This window comes from Octodon degus, unplaced genomic scaffold (assembly GCF_000260255.1).
Source record: "Octodon degus isolate 3935 unplaced genomic scaffold, OctDeg1.0 scaffold00113, whole genome shotgun sequence".
Taxonomy (NCBI): Eukaryota; Metazoa; Chordata; class Mammalia; order Rodentia; family Octodontidae; genus Octodon; species Octodon degus.
Window position 1 is genome coordinate 658,576 of NW_004524689.1, and position 12,699 is coordinate 671,274.

The following is a 12,699-nucleotide window of genomic DNA, read 5'->3' on the forward strand; positions in this document are numbered from 1 at the left end:
CCCGCCCCCGCAAAAAAATCAAGTCATTCAAGCAGCAGCAAAATTAGCCCAAAAGAAAAACCACACACAGGGCCAGTCAGATAGTTCAGCAGATTACAGCGCCTGCTTAGGCAGATGCAGCAGTTCGATCCCCAGCATGCCATGCCCTATTCCCCCACTCCGCCGCCCCACTGACACGGTGAAAGGGACTGAGCCTGGTGGCGCGCGCCTGTAATCCCAGTGCTTGGGAGGCTGAAAACAGGAGGATTGCTACGAGTCGAATCTGTGTGGTACACCCTGTACTAAATATATTTAAAACACATACATACACACACACACACACACACACACACACACACACAGAAGCCCCAAGGGCAGATGGGGTTAAGACTGGGTAATGCCACGTCTCTAAGCCTGGGTTCCAATCCCATTCACATAATATGAAAAATACAAAAGGCCCTGAGGGTCAGAGAAGTGACAGAAGTCACTGGCTGTGGGCTCAGAGGTACCCACAGCCACCTGGAGGCCTAGGGACCCTCACTGCCCTTACCCACCCCATCCATTCCCTGTGACAGAACCACATGTGACCAGGACTCCTCCTGGAGCTGACCACAAACTGCCTTCATATAATCAAAGACAAAGTAAGGCTTGTAAAAACACCAGTCTCCACATGCACAGAGTCAGGAAAAGGATGCAGAAATGTCAGCAGAGGAAACCAAGACCCCGAAAGTTCTCAAGTGACACGCAGGGTCCTGGATGTGGCCCGCGGGAGGGCTCGCAGGCAGGACATCGACACCACCTTGTCAGAGGGGTGGAGGGTGAAAAAAGACGCAGGCCAACAGAAGCTGCAGCATGCCAGCAAATGGGTCAGCCAGGTTCCCGACACCCAGGGAGGGGGCGGGGGGCAGAAACCACCGCAGGACACTCCCTGTTTTGGGAAGACACGAATACTAACATTCAAAGTACTGCAAAGTCCAAGTAGGACGAAGTCATAAAACTCCACGAGACACTGCAATGAAAACGGAAAAAGGAAGCTTTCTGTATTGTTGGCAAATGTAAACCAGTACAACTACGGATTCCTAAAAGAGTAAAACTAGCAGCTCCTTTGGAGCCAGCCATTTCCCTTCTAGGGATCTTCTCAAGAGCCAGGACGGCGCATTACAGCAATACATGCACGTGCACAGCAACAGCAGCACAACGCACCGCAGCGAGGTCCCACAACGGTCTGTGCGCCTTCAACGGCAGAATGGACAAAGAAAACACGTGTGCGCGATGGAGCACCACTGAGCCATACACAAGGATAAATGTGAGCCACCTGTAGGAAAATCAACGGGTCTTAAGACCATAATGTGAAGGAAAATAGAAACAGAAGGCTAAATATCACATGGTTTCTCTTAGAAGAACCCAAAGTATGAAAAATCTAATGAGCAAGTAAAAGACAGGAGACAGGAAGACAGATCTGCCATGAGAAGACGACGGAGGAACAGAGGGCCTTGGATGTGAAGTGAGGAACGTGCTCCTTACGTAGTACTAGAAACAAACAAGAGCCGGACAGGCCCTCGGCAGCAGCTGCGTGAGGTGGTGGCCAACACTGTCAGCAGACGCCTCAGAGGCAGAGGCTGAGGAGCTCACAGCGCTGTTTCAGAAAGCTATCAGCCAAAAAACATCTACCAGCGCAGGGGAGATAGCTCAGTGGAAGAAGCGCTTGCCTGGCAAGCGCGAGGGCCTGAGTTCACTCCCCGGTTATGCCAAAAACAAAACAAACCCTTCTACCCAGCAAACCATTCTCAAGAAGGTAAGGCGAAGGCAGGCGGCTCCCGGGTGAGCAACAGCCGCAGGCCTTCTACCAGAGGGCAAGCCACACACTGCTTGTGGAAAGAGACCTCGGCCCCTGGGTACCCGGCAAGAGCCTACCTCGAAAGTCAGCGCGCACAGAGAGCTGGGGATGCAGCTCGGGGGAAGGCCCTGGGTTCCCTCGCAGCCCAGAGGAAAAGGGAAAGAGCTCTGTGCAGACGAGCGCTGGAGAGGACGGGGCCCGAGTTACAACAGCACCTGTGGCAAATCGCATCCTGCCTGGCACTGGGTGGAAAGCTACGGTGTTTGCAGAGCTGCCAGCTCACGGTCACAGGCGCAGTGTCCCCGTGAGCCAGAGCCAGCAACAGCTGAGAGGCGGACGATACACAGTGAATTCAGCGAAGCTGCTCTTGACTCCGATTAGTGTGCCAATAACGCTCTCCACAGAAACCGGATGCAGAAAGCACACCAAGGAGAGGGAGCTGAAAAGGCGACAAACCTCACAGCCAAAAGCGAGTTCAGAAAACTGTGGGAGGAGGAATAAAAAGACCAGAAAGGCCTGCAGAAGGCAAAGAGCGAATGCCCGAAGTGCGACGCCCCCCGGTCACCCTTTAAAGGAAGGAAATCCGGCACTACTGAGGACATGGGAGGACCCTGAGACTTCCTGCTGAGAGTTACAGAACTGTGCGGTCCTCCTCGGGAAGCAACCAGAGGAGGCAGATTCCTGTCAACAGAAAGCAGCAAACAGCTGGCTGCGGCAGGAGGATCGCCAGGGCAAGCCCAGCCTTGGGCACTTAGGGTCGCATGGAGACCCTGTCTCAAATCAGGCACGGGGCACACGCCTATCACCCAGCGTTGGCGGCTGAGGCAGGAGGGTCGCCATGAATTTGGCCAGCCTGCACCACACAGCAGGGCCCCTCTTTCAGGGAGGGAGGAGGGCCCAGGCGCCCCGTGGCCTACCTTCCCTGCGAGCCTCGCGTTCCTTGCGCCGCTCCTCCGCCCTCCGCTCCCGCTCCTTCTGCTCCCGCTGCTCCTTCTGCTGCTCCCTCAGCTTGCGCTCGCGCTCCCGCTTCCTCTCCAGCTGCTCCAGGCGGTCCCTGGAAGAAGGGAGAACCGTTGTCGCCAGGGCGCCAGGCCGGGGCGCTCTCAGGGCGCACGCAGCCCCGGCAGCCCCGCAAGGGGGCGCCTCCTCGGGGCGGCTCGCGCAGTCCGCGGGGCTGGCAGGCCCACCGCCTGCTCCGCCCGGAGGCGCCCCCGGGCTAGCGCTCCCTCCCCGCAGCAAGCAGCTACACACACCAGGGAACCCACGCCCACGCAGCGTGACCCGTCCACAGGCCGGACAGAGCATGGCACTGCCCCATGCCGAGATGGGTCTGAACTGCAGCCAGCTAAGCGCGCGCGAGGCGCCACGCAAGAAGCAGACACCGCTGGGGAGCTGGGGAGCTGGGGAGCTGGGGAGGAGGACCGCAGGGAGTCCAGGGCACGCCTCAACTGCACACCGGACCGACTCATCACGCCAAACCAAAGCACACCCCAGTGAGACAGTGTGTGGCTGGTGCAAGCAGACAGGTGTGGGGGGGACAGAGCTCCGCCTCAGGGACGCCTGGGTACCTCCCTGCCCGCCTGAAGCAGTGTGGCCTCACACGGGCACGGGCCAGCTCCTGTGACAGAGCAGACCTACGAGGATAACCGTGTAGCTGGCGCACCCCAAAGCACCGCACATCCAGCCTGGGCCTGCAACTGCGCGGCACACCTCTCATCCTGGAGCCCGCGGAGCCTGCAAGGCCAGGGGTCGCCCTCACAGCAGGGCGCACGGGACACGCCAGCTGGGTCAAAGCACTGCGCTGATGCTGGGTACGCGCAGGCCTGGCCACGCATTCTGGGATTCTAGCGTCTCACACTACAGTTAGTTCTTTCCTTTCCTCTTATTTTATTTTGCGGAACCAGAGATTGAACTCAGGCCCTTGCACTTGCCAGGCAAGCGCTTATTCTACTGAGCTCTCTCGCGGCCCTTTTTCCTTGTATTTTATTTTATTTTATTTATTTATTTTTAATTTATGATTTATGATTTATTTGGTAACAGTCTATGTTCAGTAATTTCTGGAGATGCTTGTTATTGATTTGTAAGACCAGTCTTTCTATATAAGGTATATAGACCCTGGATGTTTCAATATATTTTTCCTACTTTTCCATCTGCATTTTGTTTCTTGACCAGAAATGGTATATGTAATGTACAGAAATGTATATGCAATCAAGGTCAGTTTTTCTTTTTATAATGTCTGTATCTGTTGGTTTTCCTTGTATTTTAAATACATACATTTAGCATCTTTTTTTTTTTTTTTTTGGTAGAACGGGGACTGAACTCAGGCCCTTGCGCTTGCCAGGGAAGCACTTATTCCACTGAGCCATCTCCCCGGCTCCTAGCATATCATTTTAATTCCTGTTACATATACTATTTGTTTATGCGTGCTATCTTTATTTTTGGTACCAGCAATTGAACTCTGGACCTCGCACTTGTGAGGCAGGCACCGTGCTGCTGAGTGTGCTATTTTGAAAAAGGTATTTTCTTAATGGTTGCTCTAGAAAGTGCAGTAGGCAAGGCCGGCCAGAGAGCTCAGCAGATTAGAGCGCCTGCTTAGGCAGACTCGGGGACCAGCCTTTGATCCCTGGCATGCCGTGCTGGCCCCGTCCCCGGGGCGCACCGAGACAGGTGCCACGCGCCTGTAATTCCAGCACTTGGGAGGCTGAAAACAGCAGGACCGCTACGAGTCCCATCTGTGTAGTGGGACCTCTGTAGATCCTGTACTAAATATATGTATATATTTTTGGCGGAACCGGAGATTGAACTCAGGCCCTTGCACTTATTCTACTGGCCTATCTCCCCCGCCCAGTAAATACCTTAAAAGTAAGAAGAAAAGAAAGTGCAATATGCCTCCGATAAGATTAATATGAAGAGGCCGGGACATGGCTCAGTGGAATAGACGCTTCCCTGGCAAGCTCAAGGGTCTGAGTTCAATCCTCCGATCTACCCACCCCCCAAAAAATAAAAAGATTAATATGAACTAGCCAGGTCGGCGGCACGTGCCCGTGACCTTAGCTACCCTGGAAACTGGGGCAAGAGAATTGCAAGTTTGGACTACTCAGCAAGAGTCTCAGAACAAAAAAACATGGGAATGTAGCCTGGAGTTCCAGCTCCAGTACTGCAAAAGGAACAAAACACCAAAGCACAGCAACCGCCTCACAATCCAGTTCCCAGTCTCCTGGTCCCTGCTGGCCATCTGTATACGTTTCACCCTGCAAAGGCACAAAGCTGCAGACGCCGGACCTGCCCCGGCCACCTCAGCCTATCTCCTCCCTCCCCGTAGCTCCTGCAGCCTCCGGAGATCACTTCCACTCGGCCTGTCTTTCACTACTTCTTCCAAGACAGGTTTGCTAGCAACGCGTCTCATGAATCTCTGTTCGCTGGAAACCACTCTGTCTCCCTTCACAGTTACAGAAGAGCTGCCTTCCCAGCTGAGCCTCAGCACCAGCTGGCCGGCGCCATGCCAGGGCCTCCGCCAAGCCGGTCCGTGCGCAGAGCAGCTCCCTGGCTGCAGGGACTCCAGTCCCTTGCTAAGGGCCACCTGGCTACTGGCAAATGTAAATATATGGCTGCTGCCATCAAATCAGGGAGGCTTTCAGCCTGTCTGCAAAGGTATTTTTTCTGTTCTCTCTGGGGGCCCTGGCCACCCACAGGCTGGTGTGCTCGGCACAGCACAGCACAGAGCTCCAGCTGCGAGATGTCAGGCCCTCCCCGCAGCATCCCTGGAACTGGCACGGCCACTCACTCGTCTGGTGCACAGACCCACCAGGGCTGCCGCTTCCCATGGGCACAGCCTGCAGAGCAGTGACATCACTGATGGCAGCAGGGGCAGAAGGGAGCTGTGGTAGGTTGAGAAGGGCTGGGCAACCAGGATGCACGGCCTCTTCCTGCTGAGCTCCCACGGTTTCCCAAGCACAAACCTAGCTGAGTATCGATCTCTCTGCCGTCACAGATGCTTTTTCAGAAGCCTGGGCCGTACTCGCCTCCACCTCTGCCCCGCTTTCGGCTTTGCACTCCAGGTGCTCCAGGAGAGCCGACTTCACCCACCACCCTCTGCTCCCAAGCACCCCACAGGACAGGAGCACTTGGCCTAGCAGCACACACTAACGTGACCCTCAGGTTCCCTGCTGGCCTGGGCCCATGAACTGGTTCTCAGTGGCTTCCTTCTGCCCCTCAGCAAGGGCCCCAGCACTAGGAATTGACAGATGCTCCGCCCTGCTGCCAACAGCCAATATCTGAAGCCTCCATTCGACACCCCCCAGCAGGCCGACTACCCATCTTTCCGGGATATGACCCCCAACGGAAGGGAACCACGCACAGGAGCATGGGCTACAGATCACAGAACTGGACTAAACCCGCACCCTTCCGGCATGTCCGAGCTGAACAAGGACCCAGGGTGCTGTCTTTGCTCTCAGACCGTTCTCCCATCTAAGTACTAACCGGGCCCGAGCCTGCTCAGCTTCCGAGATCAGACAAGATCGCGCGCGTGCAGGGTGGTATGACTCCCAGACCATTGCAAGGCCTTGGCAGTCTCATATGTTACTGATCTCTGTTTTTGTTTGAAAGAACTGGAGCCTATTTCTGATGCGACCCAGAGAACCTAAAATAGCGCATTTCCTTGGGTACCGGAGAGGTATAAATTCATCAAACACAAACCACCTGCAGCACTGGCTCCGTGTCAGGATTCACATGTGTGGCCTTGGCTGACTCGGGAAGACCTGATTCTACCATGACTTGAAAACAACCCGCCTCTGGCCACACACGGCCCTCATGGCCCCCCTAGGGTGTTGCGCCACCCCTCAGGACACTGTAGGTCCCAAGGTTCAGAGATCATCCAACTCTCTCCTAGGCCTGTCCCCACTCCTGGCCTCCACCCCCTCCCTGCCTGGATCTTTCCCCGTGTCCTGGCCTGCTAACTCCTGCCCGCGACCCCTCACACTGAGTGTAGACCCTCTTTTGGCTCCTCTAGTGGGCAGGCACTGACAGAGACCTCAGCCCTCTGTTACCTTCACCGTCATTCACACTCACCGATCTGCCACATGGAGTAAAACACTTAGGCTCTGAGATGACTCCTGTAACAGCACCCAGTGCCCACTGTCTCCAACTCCTCCATCCGCTTTCGCACCAAGCCTGCACTGTCACATTAATTCCTTTCTCCTACCCCCCCCCCCTGACACGACAAAGGCACGGATGCTCCTCAGCGGGCCTGGCCTCACCGCTCTCTCCTGGAGTGCTCCCTCGCCATCTCCCGCCGCTTCTGTCTCTCCCACTCTCGGCGGGCTTTGTCTTGCTCCTCTCGGTGGCGCTTCCGACGTTCGTGTTCCCTTTCCTTCTCTTTCACTCTGGCATGCTTCCCTGAGGAGCGGTAACAAGGGTCATACAACGAGGCCTCACTTCAATAAGCTTAACAGCAAGCAGAAAAGACTTTCATGGCGACTTAAGAAAAACAGGACCTTCTCTCGGGTAGCTTAACGTGTAACGCATTTATCAACCTCTTGGTTTGAAACAACGCACTATAGAACACTTCTGCTAACGCTTCACAAAAGTAAATAAATGAAACGGAACCGCTTCACATATTCCACTTGATGTCAGCCATAGTCCCCAGGGAGCCACAGCAACAGCTATTACGTGGCAAGCTTTCCAGAGAGCCTGCACTTGAAAAGCTTGGACTATTAGATGAATTTGTAGATGCAAATTTTCCTCCTAGTTCACTTGTATCAACAGCTAAATTAGGAACCTAATTTTCTCACTGGTGGATGATAAATGAGAATATTCTTTTTCATGTTTGATTCTTAATAGTCTTAAGTCAATCAAATTTTTAAAAAAGATATAGAACTATATGAAACTACAATTATGAAAACATTGTGGTCATCGCTAAACAGAATTGTATTTTCATCTTTTTAATTACCTATTCTAAAAAAAAAAAAAATTATTCTGCATTTTTTCTTTTTTTTGGTACCAGGGATCCAACTCAGGACCTTGCGCTGGCCAAGTAGGGGCTTATGCCACTGAGCTGTGCTACCTTCCCGCCTAATTATCTATTCTGAATACAAGACAATATATTACTTTTAAAGCTGATGAAAACAATCAGTCCGGGGCCAGGCAGATAGCTCAGCGGAGTAAAGCTCCTGCTTAGGCGGATGCTGGGGCAGGGGGTTCAATCCCAGGCCTGCCCTGCCCTCCAGCGATTGAGATTGGGCATGGTGGTGGCAGGCACCTGTCCCAGTGCTTGGGAGGCTGAAAAACAGGAAGGATCACTATAAGTCCGATCTGTGTAGTGAGACCCTGTATGCCCTATACAAAAATTAATAAATAAATAAAATTTTTTAAAAATAAAAATGTAAGAAGAGCTGGAGATATAGCTTATTGTGACCCTGCGTTCAAATTCTAGTTCTATGCAAAAACAGAGAATAAAACCAACAGAAAGCTAGTCAAGGTACACACCTGTAATCCCACCACTTGGGGCTGGGAGTACAGGCCTGAGTTCCAGGCCAGCCTGGGCTAAAAAGTGAGCTTAAGGCCTGGCTGAAATATATAGCGAGACTCTACCTCAAAAAAAACAAAACCAAAGGGCCAGCCTGATAGCTCAGCAGACTAAAGTGCTTGCTTAGGCAGAGCACAGCGGCAAGGGTTCAATCCCTGGCGTGCCTGGCATGCCTGCCAGCCCTGCCCCCGGGTGCACTGAGATGGAGATTGAGACTGGGCGTGGTGGCACACTGCTGTAGTCCCAGCACCTGGGAGGTTGAAAAACAGGAGGATCCCTACAAGTCCGATCTACATAGTGAGATCCTGTATCCCCTGTACTAAACGCAAAACAAAACAACAACAAAAAAAGCTATTTAATTAACCAACTGCATTTATAATAAGAGATTTAAACCAGGCCCCAGAGAGAGTTTTCCCACTACCAATAAGAACCTTTAGTTTTTAAGTTAATTATTCCCCCTGCAGCACTTTTTATTTTCAGACAGTCTAAGTTGCCCAGCTTGGGCTTAAACTTAGGATCCTCCGGCTTCAGTCTCACAGTACTGAGACTGTACGTGTTCGGCTCCATGCCTGGCTCTTAAGAACCTCCTGTACTGGCGAGCAAACAAACCTCTAATCACCCAAAGTCATTAAGTGGGACTTGACAAAACACCCATTTTTGGTGGGACCTTTTTTCCCTACACAATTATGGGGGGTTGAAGGCAGACAAACTACTCTAAGCAGTACAGGAGAAAAGCAAAGTAACAGTTATCTCAAATGACCTACAATAAACCACGGTCTGGGCTACACTGTATTTATTCTCTTAACCATGCTCTGGAGAAGGGTGATCACAAAGCCTGCTTTACCCCCTTCTGCCGAGTGGCTCCGATGCCTACGCTTTTCTTTTCTCTTTTCATCCTTCCTGTGATGGGCCTTTTCTTTCCGGGACATTTGCTGGGGTGGTTTGATAGCCAGAGAATCATCTTCCTCGCCTCTGAAATAAAATGAACACATCTCATCACCCTGGAGAAATGCAGAGAAACTAGATATCACTGACTTTCTCCAGCCTAGAAAACAACACGACTCACCATGAAATAGAGGTGGACCCGAGCCATCATCTCAAAAGATTTGTTAAAAGAAAAGCAAGCAAAAAATGAGTAACGAAAACCAAACAAACAAATCCAAAAAGTTACGTTAATTCTACAATATAAGCCACTTTAACACTCAGAAGAAAAGTGGAAGAATCAGTATGATATGTGGAATAAAACTATGGTTTGAAGGGAGGAGGGACACGTCCAGTACCTTCATCACGGTGATGGAATTCTTGGCATGTAAACATGTATCAAACTGTGTAGCTTTAATATATGCAGTGGATTTTATAAGTCAATAAATGTTTAAAAGGGTCCCAAAATTGTATCAACCTATGTAATGATTTAAAAAATCCATTTGGGCTGGCGAGATAGCTCAGCGGTCTAAAGCGCCTGCCTAGGCGGGCTCAGCAAGCACACAAGGCCACAGTTCCATCCCTGGCACCACATGCCATGCCAGCCCCACCCGCAGGATTGGCTGAGCTGGCAAAAAAGTAAATAAAAGACACACAGACTGATCAAAGATGAGACAGAACTCTGGAGACACAGAAGAGCACTTGGCTCTTAGCATAAATGTTGCTGGTCACAGCGGCCCCTTCCAGTACTCTCTTCTCTCTTAGGCTTGCAACACAGCGTGAAGTTATCTAAGGGGCCTAACTTGATCGGGGAATCATCAGAAAGCAGGGAATACCTGGCATGCGCAAGGGCCTGAGTTCAATCCCTGGTTCCACACGCACACACACACACACACCGGCCTAAAAAAACGGAGAGCGGGGCCGGGGAGATGGCTCAGTAGGATAAGCGCTTCCCTGGCAAGTGCAAGGGCATGAGTTCGATCCCCGGTTCCAGAAAAAAAAAAAAAAAAAAAAAGGAGAAAGCAGAGAATATATAACCTTGTACAGTCTTTTCATGAGAAGAGAGCTGGAGTGACAACTGATGGCAAAGACGACCTTCAATGGTCAGGCAAACCTGGCGTCAAAATGCCCACTGCAAAGGCCCGCCAGGCCCTGGGCTGGGCAGGGTGCTGCTCAGTCTGCCTGCGCGACCTTCTCTTCACTGCCTTGCCTATTTCCTCACCTGTCTTCCATGCAGTCCTCTCTCCTGTACGGTGAGTTCCTGATTGTGATCTCCATGCGGTGATCTCTCAGCTCCCCCTCCTCAAGGGAATCCCGCTTGGAATCCCGGTCATCAGACTAGAAAGCAAACATAAAGTGTGTCATTTTCCTTACAGACAAGACAGATTTTTAAATGAAAACCAAACTCGGCTGACAACCCAAAACAAACTCTGAACAAGCAAATGTTACAAAATATAAAAAATTTTATTCGGATCTCATGACATTAAAATTATAAGTGTGTAACTCAAAATCAGATGGAAAGTTTCATGCCAGGATTTACAAGGGACACCAGACTTATGCTCATTATGCTAGCCGCTATGGGGAAAATCTGAGGCTTAAGCCATACGCACGAAATACTTTCCGGTGTCCCGCGATACTGATAAACACCTCAAAAGTGATCTGTTCCTAACTTTCCGAATTACTCATGCTACATCATTTTCACCAATTACTAAAAAACTTTTATGAGTATGCTACTACAGAAACCAAGACAGATAACTCATTAATTTCTTATTTCATCAATATTAACTTTAAGGCAAGTTTCCACTATGTTAATAGTACTTAGAAATATATGCTAAAGATGCTACTAATGAGATGAGAAAAATTAGTCAACTCGTACTAACGATTCTATGTTCACGGCATTTTATTCTCCAGGCAGACAGTCTCACCTAGACACAGTGTCAAGGTGTTACCGATCTGCCTTCAATGTAAGCTGAGTGTGTGAGTGTCTTTGTTAATTTTTAGAACAGATTTTGGGCTCACCTGAGACATTTGGAAGTACAAAAGAACTTCACCGAAGAAGCGTTGTTCTAATGGAAAAACGAGGGCAAAGAAATTAAATCTCCTTTAAGAAAACCACTTACTTAAAAACACAGCTTACATTTTTTAAGCGTTTTATCTCTGCTTTCTCCTCTTGTTCCTTCCTTCGTTTCTTTTCCTGGAGAATTTCATCTAAAGTTTTCACTTTCCAAGAGTCCTTTTCATCACCCATTTGAGTTAAAACACTGCAAAAAGAAAAATAATTCAAGCACCTTCGGGACACACCAGGCTGTGGAGGACGCTCCGTTGTTTCTGGACACTTAACCCTGGCCTCTCTGGAGTGTTTCCGAGTAAGGCCTCAGAAGAAGGGCGGGCTCTGGGGCGTGACCGCAGGATCTACCTCATCAGCTTCCCGTCACTTTAGCAAGGTCTTGGGCAAGTCTGTGCGCCTCAGTACACTCTTCCACGAAGGAGGGTAACACCCAGCTAACGGTCCAGTAAAAAACCCCAAACGAGGGATCCGGCAGACCCCGCGGGCCACTGTTCCCTGGACAGGGGCAGCCTGCGTAACGGGACCCGGAGATCTCGGGGCGGGGAGAAGGGACGCCGGCGAACAAGGCTACCTGACGCGGGCGCGGGGCTCCTACTTCTTGGGTTCAGTCACACAAACGTGGAGCTCAGCACGGCAGGGGTTGGCTCCCGGGACGCCTGGGCCCGCCACCTCCTCCACCCGAAGCTCTGCGCAGGGCGAGACTGTACGGCGGAGCTGGGGCGCCGCCCGCCCGCACCCACGCCCGCCCGGCCTCAGGCCAACTCGGACCCGAGCCCTCGGTGCCGCCTTGGCCCGGAGCTCCCCGGCAGGCCGCCCGAGCGCCACTCACCCCTGCGCCGCCGCCGCCGCCGCCGCCGCCGCCGCCGCCGACACCGCCGCCGCCGCCGGTCCGCAAGCCCGAGAAGAAGCAGCGCCCGGCGCGCGCAGGAGCGTCTGGCACTTCCTGCGGCGACGCGGACTGATGACGCCCAACGCGCACGGTGGGGAGCTCCACTCTGGGACTGGAAGCTCCCGCTCCGGCTCGCCCCTGGGGACGTCACTTCCGGAAGCGGAGCACATTGATGACGCAAAAGGAGGAAGGGGCGGGGCTTCAATCCGCTGTGGGAGAAACCGCGGTGCCGGCCCTCAGAGCGTCGTGGGCTCCAGGAGGGAGGCCTGTGGCTCGGTAGCGCTGGGAGCGAGGCCTCCGACCCAAGACTACTATGGGAGCGTCTGGCGACTCTTACGACCTGTGACACGGAGCCCAGCGAATGTCGTTTCCGGGGCCCAGCACGGAAGCCCGCGGCCGCCGGGACAGGCCGACTCGTCCTCCGGGGCCGCGACCCGCCCGAGTCCGACGGCCCGGCCCGGTCCCCAGGCTCCCGCGCGTGC

At 52.5% G+C, this 12,699-nt stretch overlaps 1 protein-coding gene across 1 annotated transcript; it reads right to left on the reverse strand.

Moving 5' to 3' along the window:
• Nucleotides 1-1,766: 1,766 nt before the first annotated feature.
• LOC111812116 (cyclin-dependent kinase 11B-like) lies at nucleotides 1,767-12,386 on the reverse strand. The gene is made up of 9 exons (XM_023699372.1): nucleotides 12,299-12,386; nucleotides 12,158-12,251; nucleotides 11,398-11,521; nucleotides 10,483-10,598; nucleotides 9,184-9,311; nucleotides 7,072-7,210; nucleotides 2,734-2,870; nucleotides 1,894-1,998; nucleotides 1,767-1,822 (listed from the first exon to the last, which is right to left on the reverse strand). The coding sequence occupies exons 3-9, from the start codon at nucleotides 11,506-11,508 to the stop codon at nucleotides 1,767-1,769; spliced, it is 792 nt and encodes a 263-aa protein (XP_023555140.1). The 5' UTR covers nucleotides 11,509-11,521; nucleotides 12,158-12,251; nucleotides 12,299-12,386.
• Nucleotides 12,387-12,699: the final 313 nt, after the last annotated feature.

What these genes read in the sequence shown, in the direction of transcription:
- LOC111812116 (XM_023699372.1), bottom strand. Translation starts at nt 11,508, where the DNA reads ATGGGTGATGAAAAGGACTCTTGGAAAGTGAAAACTTTAGATGAAATT. An exon ending in AGATAAAACGCTTAAAAAAT is followed by an intron (nt 10,599 to 11,397) that starts GTAAGCTGTGTT and finishes TTTGCTTTCTAG; the next exon opens with TCTGATGACCGGGATTCCAA. An exon ending in ACGCGAGGCTCGCAGGGAAG is followed by an intron (nt 1,999 to 2,733) that starts GTAGGCCACGGG and finishes CGTCCTCTCCAG; the next exon opens with CGCTCGTCTGCACAGAGCTC.